The following is a 21069-nucleotide window of genomic DNA, read 5'->3' on the forward strand; positions in this document are numbered from 1 at the left end:
ATAAGAAAATTGTTCGTCTGTTGTACCACAGCACTGCTGAGTTCTTGATTCTGATTGGTCAGAAGATGTTGCTTCATTTTCTTTAACAGCAGTTCCGACAGTAGTGCTGGTTGTACTTCAAATCACAGGTTTATATTAATGCATTATAATATTAATATAATTATCATTCACAGGAACTTGTATGGTAGACATTATAGAGAATCTAAGGGTAATAATAAACATTAAAAATGTTATTTAACAAAGAAATATGTATAATCATTGATATGGTATAGATTTCAGTAAGGAGGAGTACTGAAGGACTCTCCAGTGCCAGTGTGCTTTATAACAGTGGGAACAGCATTCAGGACAGAGGATTTTTCACTTTCTGGTCTCTCAGTTCCAAAAACAGCTGTATTCATATTAATTTGAGCAGAAGGGAAAAGAGAGGGGTTGGTGAGAGGATGGCTGTTCATAGCTACTATAATATTAAGTGATAACAGAAACAATTAGGTCTCGTGGACATGCCACTACATTAAGTATAAAGAGCTAGATATGTAACTATAAATAGTCAAAAGAGCATTCCGTGTCGTTGTTTAATACATTCAAAATCGCAGTCACTAGCAAAGAATTAGGGTTGTTTTACAATCAGGGTACGCAAGCTAAAAATCACATTTAACACTTATTATCTTCAATATCAAAAGCCTTGACTAAATAAACTTGGTTGTTTATTGTAGCCCTGTGATAGCTCTATTTACCATGCAAAAAAAATTTGGTGATAACGTTATTTTTGGTGAATGTATTTCAATATATGTCATATTTAGCAAAATTACTCGTGTTATTTAGAAAAAGTGCTTTTTTGACCACAGGTAGCTCCAAAAGGGATGCACTTAAATCAATCATTCTCATCTCATTATCTGTAGCTGCTTTATCCTGTTCTACAGGGTTGCAGGCAAGCTGGAGCCTATCCCAGCTGACTACGGACGAAAGGCGGGGTACACCCTGGACAAGTCACCAGGTCATCACAGGTCATCAATTTAGAGTCACCAGTTAACCTAACCTGCATGTCTTTGGACTGTGGGGGAAACTGGAGCACCCGGAGGAAACCCACGCGGACACGGGGAGAACATGCAAACTCCACACAGAAAGGCCCTCGCCGGCCACGGGGCTCGAACCTGGACCTTCTTGCTGTGAGGCGACAGCGCTAACCACTACACCAGTGTGCTGCCCCTTAAATGATTCTTTATACCATAAAACAAATATTTGGTTCCATATCATTGGAAACATAGTTAAGTTTTAATGTTGAATGCCAGTAAGTTTTCAGACTATTTTGATCAAATTAGTATGTAATTGTATCAAAAAATGTCCTCTCCAAGACAGCTAATTTTTCAATATAAAATAACATATCTAAAATGGGGCGGCACGGTGGTGTAGTGGTCAGCGCTGTCGCCTCACAGCAAGAAGGTCCTGGGTTCGAGCCCCGTGGCCGGTGAGGGCCTTTCTGTGCGGAGTTTGCATGTTCTCCCCGTGTCCGCGTGGGTTTCCTCCGGGTGCTCCGGTTTCCCCCACAGTCCAAAGACATGCAGGTTAGGTTAACTGGTGACTCTAAATTGACCGTAGGTGTGAATGAGTGTGAATGGTTGTCTGTGTCTATGTGTCAGCCCTGTGATGACCTGGCGACTTGTCCAGGGTGTACCCCGCCTTTCGCCCGTAGTCAGCTGGGATAGGCTCCAGCTTGCCTGCGACCCTGTAGAAGGATAAAGTGGCTAAAGATAATGAGATGAAATGAGATATCTAAAATGATTGTTTTCATCCTAAAATGTAGTCAAGATATTGGGACATAAATATTAGAGACAACTAACACAAAGCTTACAGCCTTGTATTTAAAAGCACTATGGAAGTCGTGGATTCTGAATTGTCAAAAAAAAAAAGTCCTCTCCGAGAATCACTTCATTTGTTTCTCCCAGCCCTGCTTAAAGCTACACTTAATCTTGTTATAATACAAACTATTATACATGCCTATGTTCATATGTGTATTAATTTCCAAAAGTGCAGATTTGATAGGTTTTTTTTTTTATTTGAATTTTGGACCCCAATAACACAAACTTTGTACCCTGATTGTAAAACAACCCATTAGCAAGACTGTTCACAGCACACTACATAACACTGTGACAACTCGGTTCCTTGAACGCACCCTGTAGCTGCCCATGGGAATCATTAGGAGATGACATGAACACTTTATCTATCATCGACAGTACTGGTGCATGTGTCAACAATGCAGAGACATTTTTAATATCATAACCGTATCAGAATTGCTTCATAAAAAGTTTCGTAAACAACTTTAATTATGAGCTTTCCTTCATCCTGAGAACTCGTGTGAATCATTCACCTGCATTTCTCCTTTTTTTCTTAAAACCTGCACTCATTCATATCCTGTTATTAACTCTCACAATATACCAGAAGGAAACGACGAGCAGTTTTTTTCATCAACAAAGTAAACGTCTGAAAAAATTGTTGTAAAGTGCACTATGCTGTCACTTCCACAAACCTGTATCACCCAGTGACCGGTGTTGTCTTCCTCAACCGCAATCCGGAGAATAACATCCCGCCTCCTGCGCTAGGATTGGATGGTCATGCCGCGCGATATGTGTCTAATTGGAGAAATCATTTTGAGTACGAACTATCTAACCAATCCCAACGCAGGAGGTGGGATTTGTAGTAATACAGGCGGAGAGAAAACGTAACGTCACCGGACTACCACAGAAGGAAGCGGCGCACATCATGTCGCAATTAAAATACGTCATATACTGCGCCAGGAAGGAGAGACTCATCTGAACTGCATTTACTCAAACTTTTTACACGTTTAACTGTAAAATAAATGACAGAAACCTATGAGTACAGATTTATTTTTTTAGTTCCAACTTTTCAAAACTTAGAACCACAGAACTTTTTATTGATTGATTAACTTTCCACAAACAGAACACATTAGTTTCAAGTTGACATTACTTACAGGCCTAGTTGTTTCTGAGTTACTGAGATTTGGATTTATCACGCTCAAGTCGCATGAGAAGTCAAACAGGTTAATAACTGTAAGACCTACATCATAAAGATAACTGTTCTGATAAAGATGGGTTGTGATTTATGGAGTCACAGGAGTGTCATAAAAAAGAATAAATCTGCAAAAAGAATAAGAAAATGAATAAAAATAACATAAAAGTAAACACAAATAAAAAATTCAGAAGAAGAAAATAAATGTTTTTCTTTATTGCTTTTGTTCTTCCATATTGCTTTTTCTTTTTTCTTCTTGTTTTTTTGGCTGCTTGAGTGGCCAGGCTGGCTGTGGGTGGGCCTTCCTACCCAGAATGCTTTGCAAGTGTGAACATGGTAGCGGTTTGAATCGGGGAGGGAAGGAAAGGATTTGCTTCCTCCATGTGTACGCTGCCCATGATCTGGTCTTATTCGTTTCCAGTTTTAGTCTTTATTTATGACACTCGTATGACAGTGTTCTGTTTCCCTCAGATTATTTTACTGTTTAAAATGACTTGAAAGTTGCTCATTATTTATTTCCCTGTAAATGGCTGGGTAGTGTCACCACCTCAGAGCTAGAAAATCACTGGTTCAACCCTCAGCTTGGCTGAGAGCTTCATAAAAATTTCACTTTTATTCCAGAACTCTGTCAAATCATGCTGGCTGTACGAAAACAAACTGTAAATGCAATTCAGTGGTGCTTGAAAGTTTGTGAACCCTTTAGAATGTTTTATTATTCTGCATAAATATGACTTAAAACATCAGAATTTCACACAAGTCCTAAAAATAGATAAAGAGAACTCAGTTAAACAAATGAGACAAAAATATTATACTTGGTCATTTATTTATTGAGGAAAATGATCCAAAACTACAGATCTGTGAGTGACAAAAGTACGTGAACCTCTAGGATTAGCAGTTAATTTAAAGGTGAAATTAGAGTCAGATGTTTTCAATCAATGGGATGACAATCAGGTGTGAGTGGGCAACCTGTTTTATTTAAAGAACAGGGCTCTATCAAAGTTTGATCTTCACAACGCATGTTTGTGGAAGTGTATCATGGCACGAACAAAGGAGATTTCTGAGGACCTCAGAAAAAGCGTTGTTGATGCTCATCAGGCTGGAAAAGATTACAAAACCATCTCTAAAGAGTTTGGACTCCACCAATCCACAGTCAGACAGACTGTGTACAAATGGAGGAAATTCAAGACCATTGTTACCCTCCCCAGGAGTGGTCGACCAACAAAGATCACTCCAAGAGCAAGGCGTGTAATAGTCGGTGAGGTCACAAAGGACCCCAGGTAAACTTCTAAGCAACTGAAGGCCTCTCTCACATTGGCTAATGTTAATGTTCATGAGTCCACCATCAGGAGAACACTGAATAACAATGGTGTGCATGGCAGGGTTGCAAGGAGAAAGCCACTGCTCTCCAAAAAGAACATTGCTGCTTGTCTGCAGTTTGCTAAAGATTACATGGACAAGCCAGAAGGCTATTGGAAAATGTTTTGGGGATAGATGAAACCAAAATAGAACTTTTTGGTTTAAATGAGAAGCAATATGCTTGGAGAAAGGGTAACACTGCATTCCAGCATAAGAACCTTATCCCATCTGTGAAACATGGTGGTGGTAGTATCATGGTTTGGGCCTGTTTTGCTGCATCTGGGCCAGGACGGCTTGGCATCATTGATGGAACAATGAATTCTGAATTATACCAGCGAATTCTAATGGAAAATATCAGGACATCTGTCCATGAACTGAATCTCAAGAGAAGGTGGGTCATGCAGGAAGACAACGACCCTAAGCACACAAGTCGTTCTACCAAAGAATGGTTAAAGAAGAATAAAGTTAATGTTTTGGAATGGCCAAGTCAAAGTCCTGACCTTAATCCAATTGAAATATTGTGGAAGGACCTGAAGCGAGCAGTTCATGTGAGGAAACCCACCAACATCCCAGAGTTGAAGCTGTTCTGTATGGAGGAACAGGCTAAAATTCCTCCAAGCCGGTGTGCAGAACTGATCAACAGTTGCTGGAAACGTTTAGTTGCGGTTATTGCTGCATAAGGGGGTCACACCAGATACTGAAAGCAAAGCTTCACATAATTTTTCCACTCACAGATATGTAATATTGGATCATTTTCCTCAATAAATAAATCTCATCTCATCGCCTCTAGCCGCTTTATCCTGTTCTACAGGGTCGCAGGCAAGCTGGAGCCTATCCCAGCTGACTACGGGCGAGAGGCAAGTCGCCAAGTCATCACAGGGCTGACACATAGACACAGACAACCATTCACACCTACAGTCAATTTAGAGTCACCAATTAACCTAACCTGCATGTCTTTGGACTGTGGGGGGAAACCGGAGCACCCGGAGGAAACCCACGCGGACACGGGGAGAACATGCAAACTCCGCACAGAAACCCTCGCCAGCCACGGGACTCGAACCTGGACCTTCTTGCTGTGAGGCAACAGCGCTAACCACTACACCACCGTGCTGCCCCCTCAATAAATAAATGACCAAGTATAATATTTTTGTCTCATTTGTTTAACTGGGTTCTCTTTATCTACTTTTAGGACTTGTGTGAAAATCTGATGATGTTTTAGGTCATATTTATGCAGAAATATAGAAAATCTAAAGGGTTCACAAACTTTCAAGCACCACTGTAAATCAGATAAATTCTAAGAATTATTTTCAGTGTAATTTCATAACAGAGACTAGTTTCAGGATTTCCTGGGTGTAGTAATGAAATTGTGGTCCCACATGAGCATCCTGAAACAGTCTTTACAGTATATATCTGAAAACAGAAATGGCAGAAATGTGGAGGTTTTATTTTAATTTTTTTCAGATATAGATTGTTTCAGGACGCTCGTTTGGGAACACAATGTCATCACTACAACCTGAAATTAGTCTCCATTATGAAATTACACTGAAAATAATTAATAAACTTCATCTGTTATTCATAGATTTAAATGTTGTATGTGAATAAACTGAGTTGCGTTTACAGTTTGTTTTCATATAGCCAGCATGGTTTGATAGAGTCCCAGAATGAGAAAGAAATTTTTATTAAGCTCTCAGCCGAGCTGAGGTTTGAACCAGTGATTTTCTAGCTCTGAAGTGGTGACGCTACCCAGCCATTTACATGGAAATAAAGGAGTCGTTTTCAAGTCATTTTAAACAGTAAAATAATGTAGGGGAAACAGAACACTGTCATAGGAGTGTCATAAAGACTAAAACTGGAAATGAAGAAGACCAGATAATGGCTAGCATACATATAAAGGAAACAAATCCTCTCTTTCCCTTCCCGATTCAAACCACTACCATGTTCACACTCGTAAAGCAGCCTGGGTAGGAAGGCCCACCCGCAGCCTTGACAAAGCTTGACAGCTTGGCCACTCAAGCAAACGAAAAAGCAATAAGGAAAAAAGAAAAGCTATGTAGAATAGCAAAAGCAATAAAGAAAAACATTTATTTTTCTTTTACTTTTATTCATTTTCTTGGTTCCCCCCACATTTATTTTTTCACGGCGGGCACCATGGTGGTGTAGTGGTTAGCACTGTCGCCACACAGCAAGGTTCTGGGTTCGAGCCCAGCGGCCAACAAGGGCCTTTCTGTGCGGAGTTTGTATGTTCTCCCCATGTCTATGTGGGTTTCCTCTGGGTGCTCCGGTTTCCCCCACAGTCCAAAGACATACAGATTAGGCTAATTGGTGGCTCTAAATTGACTGTAGGTGTGAATGTGAGTGTGAATGGTTGTGTGTCTCTATGTATCAGCCCTGCGATGACCTGGTGACTTGTCCAGGGTGTACCCCGCCTCTCGCCCATAGTCAGCTGGGATAGGCTCCAGCTTGCCCGCAACCCTGCACAGGATAAGCGGCTACAGATAATGGATGGATTTTTTCATGGCACTCCTGTGACTCTATATTATATTGGTCGCAAATTATTTATACATACATGGTCTCTTCTAGGATAACAATGCCCACGTCCACAGGGTACAAAGACTCACTGAATGGTTTGAGTATTTAAATAATTTAAATCATATTCTATAGTCCTATCAGTCACTGGATCTCAATCATTAAAACACCAACTGAGAAGATATCATTCAGAAGAATGGTGCTCATCTCTCTAGTATAGTTTCAGAGACATGCCAAAGCACATCGAAGCCATTTGTGGTCCAAAATCTGACTCAGACACTCTTAGTTTCTCCTTTAATCTGCCATTCATCTTTACTTATCGACAGCTGGAACAGACAACACAGCTTCAACAGGTAAATTTTTTTTATTGAGTGCACTGGAATGTTATGATACAAAATAAATGTACATCCACATTGTGCTGGAGAAACACACTATAGGCCAAACAGTTCTCACAGTGTTCATGAGCAGCAACATGTGTAACAGAAAGAAGTATGATGTTCATAACAAAACAGATCACTTTTCAAAACAAAGGGTAAACTGCAATCTGCTGTGTTATGGAGGATGAATTGGAACATTTTTCACAACTGGTACAGCAAAAATAAAAACAAAATCCGACTAAAATGCTCCTGAACCACTTACACTTCAAGTTAATAAAAACACAGAAAATATACAAAAACCAAATAATTCCACATTCCATCCAAATTAGTTTAACAAACCCTCTCTGGGCTTTATCTTTTTTTTTTTTTTTTTTTAAACCAATGCTGACATTTCATTTATGATATTAACGTATTCCAAAAAGGTTAGGTAATGAGGACATGGGAGTTGGCACACTACAGCAAAACCTGCTCGTACCAGTGAGAATCAAAACTACAACTTCCTATAAATAACGTAAAACATATGTACACCTTTTTAATATATCTCTGCTCAAAAATATATATTATTGCAGTAAAAGCATGAAGAATAAAGAAACTATGTCTAATGTAACCCGGGGCAGTTTGTAAATCTTGTATCGACATGATTTTCACAAGCAGTTCTTTCATTAAAATTCTGCTAAATAATGAGCTTGCACAACAGGATGTAAGGATTTCAGTACATCTAGTTAATTTGTGGACATTTTTCTGAGATATCCAACACTGATTAAAGTTCTGTTTCTGTGCAGCATTGTGTACGCAAAATTCCAGTCATTTCACTTCACTGATTTGGCTCTCAACCATCATGAGAATTGAAATTCCTCCCATCCGCTCCACCAGGCATTAAATGCACAGCAGAACACATGCGGCTCGGAGGATGCTCATGTGTTCCTGCAGGAGGGCGACTACGCAGCTCACAGGCCTTTCTTTCCTGGGGTTACGTAAGCTGTCTCTGTGTAGCTTCCCTTCATTCTGTTTAAATGTGGACAGTCTGTTTGCATCATCAGAATTTTTTTTTTAAATATTCACTTGTTTTACTGCACTAGACAATAGATACCTGTGTATCATGTAGATTTTTGTATACATGTTTATTTGCACAGTTTGAAGTATTTCACCCACCCAGTGTTATTTGTCTGTACAGTCATGGAAAAAAGAAAATACACCCTCCTTCAATTCTATGATGTTATTCATCAACACTTAAATAACAATTGAGTGGTCCTCACTATGGTTCGGCATGTTACTGAATTACAAGGTGTCCCACCTGGTTTCTGAATGTTGGGTTACATTTTGGGGGAAAAATGACTATGTATTGAAATCTGTTGGGGTTTTAAAATTTTTTTTTTTTTTTTGCTGTCACCTGAGGTTGGTTGTTTGTAGAAGTTGGTGAGGACAGAATTGAAGGAGGGTGTACTTTCTTTTTCCCCATGACTGTAATGTTTGATCTTATCAAGATTCAAATCCAATTTCTGTAACAAATAAACTTCCCATTAGGCATCAGGAAAATGGTAAAGTATTTTATCTACAGTGGTGGATAACAGTAATATGCCAGAACATTTGAAAGTAAAGACAGATTATTTAAAAATATGATACAGTTATATAGCTTGCTGAATTCTTGAACAAAAAAAAGTGGTATGCAGTTTCCTCAGCCTATCAAGTTTCATATTGGAACTCGAGTTCAAACTGGTTGTTAATCACCTGATAGGTTTTTTTTTTAAACATTCAACCAAAGATGACCATCTAAAATGATACCTAAAAGTTTTTAGCAGGAAAACAGCAAATCAAGACAACTGTAGGGGACAACAAAATGCGAATGTACGGAAATGTGTCAACATTCATGATCACTCTGACAATCTGAACATAAACTAATATTTAATACTGTGCATGAAACCCTGCTTGAGGTATCAAGTTGCCAGCAGAGCTGCTCTTCCACTCAAACTGTGAAACTCCCTCTCTTTGAGAACATCCTCCTCTCATCTCCTCCATTGTCATGGCATCATGAACTGTCCTCCTGAATCCGCCGGAAGCTGTGTCGTTTGATCGAGTCCCTGTTCCAAACAAGACAGAAAAGAGGGTTGAAGAAGGCACAACTGGGACTCACTCGACAGTTTACAAGATGTAACTTAAGTGGCAATGAAATAAAGTAGAGTCAAGATGAGTAAGTACTGTGGAGGTGTGAATCAGAACCAAGATTCCTGCAGAACCCAAACAAAAAAGCTGCAGACGCCAGAAGTTTTTACTTCATGCCAGGCTTGTAGTACTCGAGTCCAGGACTCAGACTCGAGTCCGACTCGTGCTCTAATTTTAAGGACTCATGACTGGACTTGAGCACTGATGACTCGGACTCGTGCATTAACTGCATTCGGACTCAAACTGGAGATGAGGACTCTGACTTTTTCTTTATTTTTTGTAACATGCCATAATAATTTGGTATAAGATATTTATAACTACATTAATTTTTATACTAATTTTGTGCAAGAGAATGCACATTCACCTTTTCATACGTCATGTTCAGGAACAAACTAACGTTAATGGCGCGAAAATGTCTGGAGAGAAGCCCCTAGGATTGTCCGCTTTGCTTATACAGACTTCTCGTGCAGTGGGAAAAAATGCACTGCTATGTGTTCCATATGTAGAAGAACTATCGAGGAGATGATGGGGACAACCTCGAACTTCAATCATCATTTGGCAAGACTCCACCCAGAGAAGTAAGTGACTCGCTATGTTCATTGCTCTGTTGATAGCGGGGTTTACTGACCGATGAACTAGCTAGTGTTAACCTGCTCTCTCATGTTATTTGCCCTGTTGATAGTGGGCGGGGCTTGCAAAGCGATGAACAAGCTTTTTCTCTGTAACTTATTAACTAAAACGGGGCAGTCAAGCAGTAACGTTAGTCCAACACAGTAGCAGAGACGGTTTCACATAAAGGCAGCAACAGCCACCGTCAAATGGTGCGACTGGAGTCTTGTTCTCGGACTCGACTCGAAATTTTCTTTAATGACTTGGACTTGAACACTGGGGACTCGAGGCTGGACTCGGACTTGAAGTTTAGTGACTCGACTACAACACTGCTTCATGCAGACAGGAGTGAACACAGTAATAGAGATGGTGGGAGAGAGAAAAACAGCACATGACCACAATGTAATAATGACATTCATTAAGTTTTTTTTGTTCCAGAAAATATAAAAATGACCCACATTTTCACTTTCTACATCAGTTCATGCTTCACGTGCACAAGACACTCAGCTGACCTGAAATGCTGAGATTTTTGTGAATTTACAGTTGAAAGTGAACATCTATGAAGCAAACATGATGTGAAATGAACCACAGTAACAAGCATATTCATGTATTTTACATCCTGTGTCTTTTAATCTTCAGTAAAAAAAATTTTTTCCTGCCAGGTGAATTTTATTTGTGTGCGATCTGACTGTTGCTTTAGCTGAGAAAGCAGAAACCTTTTCAGGTGTCTCCTGTAGCACCGTAGCCAGGGATAAAAAAAATCTTAAAAGCTATGAAATATATATGTATTTTATATATATATATATATATATATATATATATATATATATATATATATATATATAAAATACATATACTGTATTTTTTATATATATATACATACTGTAAACACGCACACATACATACATACATACATTTTATATATATATATATATATATATATATATATATATATATATATAAAATGTATGTATGTATGTATGTGTGCGTGCGTGTTTACAGTGGTGCTTGGAAGTTTGTGAACCCTTTTGAATTTTCTATATTTCTGCATAAATATGACCTAAAACATCATCAGATTTTCACACAAGTCCTAAAAGTAGATTAAAAGAACCCAGTTAAACAAGTGAGACAAAAATATTATACTTGGTCATTTATTTATTGAGGAAAATGATACAATATTACATAATATCTGCGTGGCAAAAGTATGTGAACCTTTGCTTTCAGTATCTGGTATGACCCCCTTGTGCAGCAATAACTGCAACTAAATGTTTCCAGTAACTGTTGATCAGTCCTGCACACCAGCTTGGAGGAATTTTAGCCCATTCCTCCGTACAGAACAGCTTCAACTCTGGGATGTTGGTGGGTTTCCTCACATGAACTGCTCGCTTCAGGTCCTTCCACAACATTTTGATTGGATTAAGGTCAAGACTTTGACTTGGCCATTCCAAAACATTAACTTTATTCTTCTTTAACCATTCTTTGGTAGAACGACTTGTGTGCTTAGGGTCGTTGTCTTCCTGCATGACCCACCTTCTCTTGAGATTCAGTTTATGGACAGATGTCCTGACATTTTCCTTTAGAATTCGCTGGTATAATTTAGAATTCATTGTTCCATCAATGATGGCAAGTCATCCTGGCCCAGGTGCAGCAAAACAGGCCCAAACCATGATACTATCACCACCATGTTTCACAGATGGGATAAGGTTCTTATGCTGGAATGCAGTGTTTTCCTTTCTCCAAACATAATGCTTCTCATTTAAACCAAAAAGTTCTATTTTGGTCTCATACGTCCACAAAACATTTTTCCAATAGCCTTCTGGCTTGTCCATGTGATCTTTAGCAAACTGCAGACGAGCAGCAATATTCTTTTTGGAGAGCAGTGTCTTTCTCCTTGCAACCCTGCCATGCACACCATTGTTGTTCAGTGTTCTGCTGATGGTGGACTCATGAACATTAGCCAATGTGAGAGAGGCCTTCAGTTGCTTAAAAGTTACCCTGGGGTCCTTTGTCACCTCGCTGACTATTACACGCCTTGCTCTTGGAGTGATCTTTGTTGGTCGTCCACTCCTGGGGAGGGTAACATTTGTCTTGAATTTCCTCCATTTGTACACAATCTGTCTGACTGTGGATTGGTGGAGTCCAAACTCTTTAGAGATTGTCTTGTAACCTTTTCCAGCCTGATGAGCATCAACAACGCTTTTTCTTAGGTCCTCAGAAATCTCCTTTGTTCGTGCCATGATACATTTCCGCAAACGTGTGTTGTGAAGATCAGACTTTGATAGATCCCTGTTCTTTAAATAAAACAGGGTGCCCACTCACACCTGACTGTCATCCCATTGATTGAAAACACCTGACTAATTTCACCTTCAATTTAACTGCTAATCCCAGATGTTCACATACTTTTGCCACTCACAGATACGTAATATTGGATCATTTTCCTCAATAAATAAATGACCAAGTATAATATTTTTGTCTCATTTGTTTAACTGGGTTATCTTTATCTACTTTTAGGACTTGTGTGAAAATCTGATGATGTTTTAGGTCATATTTATGCAGAAATATAGAAAATTCAAAAAGGTTCACAAACTTTCAAGCACCACTCTGTGTGTGTGTGTGTGTGTGTGTGTAATACACACACACACACACACACACACACACACACACACACACACACACACACACAAACCTCTGGATTAAGATCAATGCACTAAAAGTAAGCTGCCTTTCTACATTATATTAATGACATTTAGCAGACACTCTTATCTGAAACGATGTACAACATACCCAGAGCAGCCTAGGGAGCACTGGGGGTTAGGTGCTTTGCTCAAAGGCACTTCAGCCAATCCTGCTGGTCCAGAGAATCAAACCAGCGAACTTTTGGTCCCAAAGCTGGTTCTCTAACCTTCAGGCCACGCCTTCTACATGCTTAGCACAAGTATGGCACTGTATGTGTATTTTCAACTCCCGTCTCAATAAAGGTCTTTGTCTTCATATTTTGATCTACTGCACATAAGAAAGCAGATGTAGTACCTGTTCTCCAAACGGGGTTTGACTATGGGCTTGTAGAGCTCAGGGATCTTCCTCTCCAGCATGGGCCTCAGGTTCTCCCTCAGCTTATTGTAGTTCTTCTTCAGCTCCTGCTGATACTCTCGCTGGTCTGGTGTGATCAGGTGCTTGTTCTTCTCAACTGCCTCCCCACACCTACACCACATATATATTTACAGTGAGCTACACATGGAGGACTTGGTTTAAGGGTCACTAGCAGATTTCATGCCTGGGTTATTTGTTTTGTTATTCAAAGCTTCCCAGCAGACAAGTAGGTTTCCCAAGCAGAAAACAAAAAATCCTACTTCCTACCGACATTCATAAGACAAAATTTGCAAAATTTATTATAAATGTATATAAATATTATACATTTGTGATATTTATTATAAATTATATGCTTCATGTTGGTGTGATGCACCTCAATGCTGTAACTATAGCACATGTTTCTGAATCTCACCACCTGCTGCACTACACACATCAGCTGTGGCATGATCTGGGTGAAAGTCAAAAGGTTTTTGACAGATGACAGGTGATTTTCAGGAATCAGGAACATGTACAGTTGAGGTTAGAAGTTTAAATACATGGACATTAATGTCATGGCAATATTGGGCTTTCAGTATTTTCTCTGAACTGTTCTTTTTCCTGGGGCATTATGATTGTATAACATGCATGTATAATAGGAAGAAAAAAAGAAAGGAAAAAAACCAAGAATTCGGTTCACAAGTTTTAAATTATTTTGGGCTTTCTGAAATCAGTACCGTGTCAAAATTATACATACAGCACACCTAATATTTGGTTAAAATGTCCCTCAGCAAGTTTCACCTTGACCAGATGCTTTTGGTAGCCATCAACAAGCTTCTGGCAGAATTCTGGTTGGATATTTGACTACTGTTGTTGGCAGAATTGGTGGAGTTCAATTAAATTTATGTGTTTCCTGGCACAGATCTGACTTTTAAGCACAGTCCACATATACCCCTTTTCCACCAAATCAGTTCCAGGGCTGGTTCGGAGCCAGTGCTGGTGCTGGTTCACAACTCGTTCAACTTGCGAGCCAGCTGAGAACTAGTTTGCTTTTCCATCGCTCGCGGTGCTAAGCGGAGCCACGTCATTACGTCACTGTATACGTCATTACGTCGCTGTATACGTCAGTTACGTCGCTGTATACGGAAGTTACGGTGCTACGTTTACATAAACGTTGGCGCGAATATCAAAGCAAAAACAACACGGAAGAAGCAGCAGCAACAACAACAATAATAATAATAATGGATGACTTCGCGTTTGTACAGCTGCTGCTTCTCGTCGCTTAAAAATGGCGATCTTTCGTGGTCTTGTTATTGTCGTTGGTCTTAACAACTCCGCCCCCCCGCTGACATAAGCGGTTCTTTCCTCTGGCCCAGCAGAGAGTTGGTGCTAGCCTGGAACCAGTTTTTCTGGCCCCAAAGCCAGTTCTTTGTCAGTGGAAACAGAAAACCCGGTTCCAAACTAAGCACTGGCCCCGAACCAGCCCTGGAACTGCTTTGGTGGAAAAGGGGCAATATTTTCGATAGGATTGAGGTCAGGACTTGTTTTAAGCTTAAAGGGAAATTCCAGGATTTTTTAACCTGGGTCCTATTTTCCCATATTTTTGAGTCCAAATATTTACTAGGGACAAAAAAAAATCGAAGTCGGTCTACTATTGAGTTAGAACACTATAAATGGCAACTGCAAAATGGCTAAACAACATAATTGTATGGGGCAAACCTCCGTGTCAATGTAAAATATTTGTTTTGCCACGGTCAGGCTCAATGTTATTATAAGTGTCTGACAACATGGAAAGGATCCCTACAGAGATATACCTGTATCGGTTTACATTAACAACTGTAAAGAAACTGTAGAAAATTACTGTTTCTACACCCATTGTTTTACCATTCTCTTCTTCCAGTTTCTGGCGCAGCACCCCATTCAGTGCCTGTATACTGATTATCGCACAGGGGCTGTATACTCTGGCTCAAATAAATAGGGATGCTGCTGCTATTGCTGCTATCCAGTTTTACATCATGGTTCCACCTCTGGGCAGGTTAGATGTTTCATGGCAGCCTTCCGTTTCCCACAATTCTGCGCGTCAGCTGCCGAAAGACCATACTTCTTGAGATCACTATTGACACCCTCAAACCAGGTTTTTCAGGGGCGACCCCTAGGTTTTCGCCCACACACATCAAAATCAACAACCCTGGAAATCCAAGCAGCACTGCAGCAAACATGTCCATACCACCTCAAGCATCTTACAGCAATGGCTGTGTTGGTATCAGTGAGGTGGAGCTTTCCTAGCAGGGAGGAAGTTGGAATGTTGGCATCTCCCCGCACACCCATCTAAGCATGGAGCGCTTATTCCTTTCTATACGATACAGGTCAGCCTTCTTCATAGGCCAGCACTCACTGGCAGAGAGCATTGTGCTTCGTACATAAGAGTTGTAAACGGAGCCCCGGGTCTTTAGGGAAAGGCTTTTGCTTGTCAAGATGGGGAGTAGCTCACAGAATTTCCCCCAAGCAGTTCGGACCTGAGTGATGGTGGCATCTTTACAACCACCTCCTGCTGATATTGAGTCTCCCAGGTAACAAAAGGAGACAACCACCTCTAGTTTGTGGTCGTCTGCCATAACATGGTTGAATGGTCTACAGTCAATAGAGCTGGCAGTACCAAGGCAATGACTGCATCTGAAATCAGGGTCAGGAGTGAGTCTGCCAGAGATGCCAGAGCATTTTTTATGGATCTAATGCTTGCAACCACAACAGAAAATAGAATTTGCTCCCACACCTTTCGTACAGACACCACATGGGTGCTTGCTATTAAATTCAAATGCCTCATCCATATTGTTGTTACTTTGGAAAGAAACTTCATGAATTCTGCATGACTCGTCCTTTTGTAAACATCAGAAAACAGCCCCTATGCGATAACCAACTACAGGTGTGTGGAACAACCGCTAAACCCAAGCAACATAAAGTGCCACGTAAAGCTGTGATATACATCAACTGCTAGGACAACGTGTGGTCATTTCACTGATGCGAGGGCAGAAGACGACATCTAATTGCTCAAATGTTGGCCAACAATTTGCTGACCTTTTTCCAGGACACAGACACAATGTGCTACATAATCATAATTGTTTGTTTCCTTTATCCTGTATTAACATACTTAATTAGCTAACTAGCCCACCAGGTGTATATTTTTATATTAGGTTTCTTGGCAACAAAAACACAGGACTGGGTGGCACATTAATGCTATTACTTGCCCGTTGAGCTAGTTGATAAATGTGTGATTTGACCACCCATGTGGTTATCTCTGTAAAGAGAGTTAAGAAGAATTGGAGGCTGTAAAACCTGCTCTGGGAAAAGGGGAGTGACTGATTGAAAGGAATTTTGATTTAAAGGGTTTAAAACATTCTGGTTGGTATTTGTGGTCCTGGAGGGGAGGCCTTTTCGGAGCTGTAGCTGTAAGATGAAAAACGGCTGAAGAGAAAGCCAGAAAACATTTCAAACAGTGAAGCAACTATAAGAAATATACATACACTGCACTCTGATTCGGAAAACATGTTGAATTAATGACAGTAATTTACTTCTCTTCTATACAAGTATCTGCATTTGAAGCACGGAATTTAAAAGTAAAAAAAATAAATATACCACAATTCAAATCTAATAGCATACAGACCACCTGAGCACAAAGTAATCTTGTCCAGCTTCACGGTAAGATCAGTTGTCTGCAGTAAGCGAATGTGAAAAACGCTCGCTTTGATGTTGTGGTTAAAACCTGGGGTGAAATGTTACATATTAAAGCACTGTGGTTCATTGCTTATCGAGGGTCCATTTAAATCCCCATGAATACAGCTACTGTACTGCACACGAAAGGAGCTATTTCCTAATCTCTACCATCACTATCACTCAGCAATGTGGTACGCGCGCACACACACACACACACACCCCAAACCTGCTCCAGCCAGTGTTGAAGCAATTCTTAACATTGACTGGATAATGTGGCTTATGTCATGCCAGCTTATATGGATTACTGAAGAAAAGAAACATTTAGAAATGACAGTAAATATTTGATTTGAATTTTGCCAGCAATTAAGACATAGGTTTTGACATCTGTCCAAAATAAAAAACACTTTCAGAAGCCGAAGCAAAACATTGCCACAGAAATTTCATATGTACGAAAAAAAAAGATCATTCAGGTCCATTTATTTAGAGTTTCTATTTAGGTACATTAAAGCTAAACCAAATCAGATGCAGCTGAATGACATTAAACTTTGGCCTGCTCATTTCTTTGCAAATGGAATGTAAATGAAAAAAGGGTCTCTGGTAGCACTTTCAGCCATTTTAAGAAGTGTCCATGAGGAAAAACAATGGCACTCTGTTATTTAGATGCTTAGTGCTCAGTGGAAGCAACAGTTCTGCATCGTTTTTACTCGGGAGAGGGCTAAGTCACTTAAAAAGTCATTGCCTTGGAAAAAAAAGCTGCTCTTTCTTAAGAGATCTTAAATGCCACACTCACCGTAGGATGAACTCTTTGAAACACAGGCGCAGTTTGTTGTGATGACGGTAGAGTTTGGGGTCTGCTGGGATTTCATTCAAAAAGACCTGGGCTACCTCTAATGGTCCCTGAAGAGACAGAAAGGGAGGGAGGAAAAGAAAGAGGTTTCTCTCCTGAAATCAGTACTGACAGAGAAAATGAATGCTTCGCACATTGGAGGCCATGAGGTAAAGTCAACACATAAGGGAAAAGCATGAATAGGCCTTTGTCTGAAAGATGTGGCCGCGTAGCCCAGGAGTGGAGCGATTGCCATACGTTTCCTGTGTTGTCCCTCCAACTGGCGTTTATCATATAACCACAGCCATCTCCTCAGGATTCTGGAGACATCGCAACACTAAACGTATCATGATGATTGGTGCCGTAAACTGTTATTCTGCGGCTCTGGGCAGCCTCAGGAAGGCAATATCACTTTGAAACTATTCAGACTGACTTTCACGGCTTATATCACTCCGATTTCCTGAGACTAAAATAGAGTTATTTCCTGAGCAGAAGGAAAATTTCAACCACAAAATATAACTATATAAACAGCTGATTGAGGTGAGGAATATGTCAGTGAGTTTAGATGTCGGTGAGATGGTCAGACCTGGTTAACTGTAGCTGTTACAGAGCCCTGCAAAACCATCTGCAGCATCTTGGGGTCAGGCTTCTCTTTGTGTGTGGCGATGGCCAACTCGCGAGTTTTGTTCTGCATGTCTTCGATCGCAACCTCAATCGGACTCAGGTCGAACTGTAGAAAGGAAAAGTTAAGAATGTTTACGAATACATTTAATTCATTTTAGAATGAGAAATGCCTTATTCTGTCATTGCATGGCTGCTATAGTGCTCAAGTGTAAATACACAAAGACTAAAGGAAAACTCCAACCTGAAATACATTAAATATGTTTATAATCAAATACTTCTGATGGGCTTAGTCATCTCATCTCATCATCTCTAGCCGCTTTATCCTGTTCTACAGGGTCGCAGGCAAGCTGGAGCCTATCCCAGCTGACTACGGGTGAAAGGCGAGGTACACCCTGGACAAGTCACCAGGTCATCACAGGGCTGACACATAGACACAGACAACCATTCACACTCACATTCACACCTACGGTCAATTTAGAGTCACCAGTTAACCTAACCTGCATGTCTTTGGACTGTGGGGGAAACCGGAGCACCTGGAGGAAACCCACGCGGACACGGGGAGAACATGCAAACTCCGCACAATAAGGCCCTCGCCGGCCACGGGGCTCGAACCCTGACCTTCTTGCTGTGAGGCGACAGTGCTAACCACTACACCACTGTGCCGCCCAGGCTTAGTGATTCGGGTGCCAATTTGTTGGTTTCGTTATTCATGTGAGAAGTTAGTGGTTGTGTACAACGTTGACATCACAGGGGGACATTTCTAGCGTAGTAATGATGTCTAATTGGAGAAACATTGTTTTAGAATGTAAGGAATAAGGGAAAGGTTAAAAAAAAATTTTTTTTAAAGAGCGAAAGCTTCTATTCTCCTTCACCAATTTCCAGTGACTTAAGGTCATATTAATGAAATGTAGAAGTTATAGAGGCAGCAAATGCTGAACTCAAAGTTCCAGAATGAAATGCAGATATTTGACACAGTTGAGTTACGAGCTACAAGAAGACAAGCACAACGAGACTGACAGTTGTATTAGCATGAAAGTTCTGGATCAGATAAAGTGCTGCTGCATCAGCCTCTTTCGGTAGAAATCAATTCCCACTGGCACTACCATTAGCAGGTAGTTGAATGGCATTGTGGATAATATAAGAAACCAAAAAGAGACCAACACGTTGATCACAGAAGTGTAAATGAAAGGGATTTCATTACAAATTAAATCTTATATAGAACTGAAGATCATTTTAAGATGAATATGTAAATTGCTCAGGGTGGATTTTTCCTTGAAGTTCTAGAGCAAATAGAAACGGAGACTATTTGAGTGGACTTATGTGCTACCTCCTCCTTCTGAATGACGTTGATTCGTGTCTTCACATAAGGAAAAGCGTGCTGTGTGGTGAGGATGGTCTTCCTTTTGTACTGCTCATTCAGCTCTCCTCGAGGCCGTCCACTCTTTGTGAACGGGGTGGTGTACATGAACCGGCGCAGGTTGAAGTTCTTCTCAAAGTTGGTCATACGGTCTTTCATCTCGTAGTCGTCAAAGTACGGCTCCACAAACGTGATCTGAATATATGCCTAGATCCAAAAAAAAAAAAAGTTTCAAATGAGCAACATATGAAACGAGAATGAAATGCTATGAAGGAAAATTGAGCAGCGGTTAGAAAATCGGACCCTAAAGCAAAATATAGTGTGAAGTAAATACTGTAAGTTCTTTTCTTGTTTGATCTGATTAGATCTTAATTCTCTTTTAATTAACCTTTAATTAGCATTACATCTGGTCTTAAATACCTTGTTGGGATTCAGTTTGTTTTTGTCCACAGGTGTGGAGTCTTTGATCATTTCCAGAACACCGTCTCCCAAACACTGTCCATAGAAATTCTGTACAAATGACAAATATTGGTTATATACAGTCATAAGAATTTGAGATATTTTACATACTAAAACATGAAGCTCTCACAAAGGTTTATATCTAATTGTATATTCACTCATCACTAAGCATGTAATGATTCACACAATTCAATTCAATTCATAATATTGGGCTCACGATTCCATTTTCCCATTATATTTTTTGGGGAAAAAATGCAACATTTATTTTCCTATTCTTTATTGACTTAATAGTTCTTTTGTTAAATTTATTTTTTTAATTAAAAAAAAAGCCACACAACACCTTTTGTTTCATTTTCTTAATAACCAACAGTAATTTTTTACCCACATTTGTAAAGGTTGTAGTAAAATATAATAGCATATTAAATATAAAATATTTATTTTATTAAAAATGGAAAAAGTTAACGAGGCCGTCAATAATGGCGTAGCTCACTCCAGCCCCGTCTAGTCCAGAAGGGACGATCTAAAGTGGGCCACCTTGTGCAATAAATGTTGCAAGCTATATACACTATATACAGAATCTATATACACCCTAGGAATACCGACCTATTTGCCAGAAAGAATCCAAAACAGCAAGGGATTGACCAAGAAGAAGCAATTTTTGATGAACTGTTCATTAAGGCTTAATTAGTCCATAACTTCATTAATAATTGCAATTAAGCAAATCTGGGTAGAAGTTATGTGCATCCTAGGTACCCCTACCTTCATACCAGAAAGAATCAAAATTGGTGAAGAATTGAGAGAGAAGAAGCAATTTTCATGAAATGTGGACGCCGCCGGACGGACGACGAACAGATAACGGACAACACATGATGGCATAAGCTCATCGCCTGTCAGCCGGATGAGCTAATAACAAATAGGCCTTCTCTTAAAGTTTTATGAAGATTTGTAGTACTTCTATTTGCTTTCTTTTCTTT

General features: G+C 39.9%; 2 protein-coding genes across 8 annotated transcripts in view; both read right to left on the reverse strand.

The window, feature by feature from the left end:
- aopep (aminopeptidase O (putative)) overlaps window positions 1-2556 on the reverse strand; it is a 126419-nt gene extending 123863 nt beyond the window's left edge. For 4 of the 6 annotated variants that reach the window (XM_060931920.1, XM_060931919.1, XM_060931918.1 and 1 more), the window contains exon 1: window positions 2525-2556. The gene's annotated coding sequence lies outside the window, so the exon portion shown is untranslated. The remainder of the gene's footprint in view (window positions 1-2524) is intronic. The other 2 variants (XM_060931922.1, XM_060931923.1) reach the window with 2 other exon arrangements.
- Window positions 2557-7251: 4695 nt separating this feature from the next.
- Window positions 7252-21069, reverse strand: part of dock8 (dedicator of cytokinesis 8) — a 110870-nt gene continuing 97052 nt past the window's right edge. For both annotated transcript variants that reach the window (XM_060931926.1, XM_060931927.1), the window contains 6 exons: window positions 20057-20146; window positions 19607-19843; window positions 18242-18385; window positions 17620-17726; window positions 13083-13253; window positions 7252-9361 (listed from right to left, as the gene is read on the reverse strand). In XM_060931926.1, the coding sequence (XP_060787909.1) occupies window positions 9310-9361; window positions 13083-13253; window positions 17620-17726; window positions 18242-18385; window positions 19607-19843; window positions 20057-20146 (801 nt within the window). In that variant the 3' untranslated portion in view covers window positions 7252-9309. The remainder of the gene's footprint in view (window positions 9362-13082; window positions 13254-17619; window positions 17727-18241; window positions 18386-19606; window positions 19844-20056; window positions 20147-21069) is intronic.

The sequence above is a fragment of the Neoarius graeffei genome, chromosome 10, assembly GCF_027579695.1.
Source record: "Neoarius graeffei isolate fNeoGra1 chromosome 10, fNeoGra1.pri, whole genome shotgun sequence".
NCBI classification, from domain to species: Eukaryota; Metazoa; Chordata; class Actinopteri; order Siluriformes; family Ariidae; genus Neoarius; species Neoarius graeffei.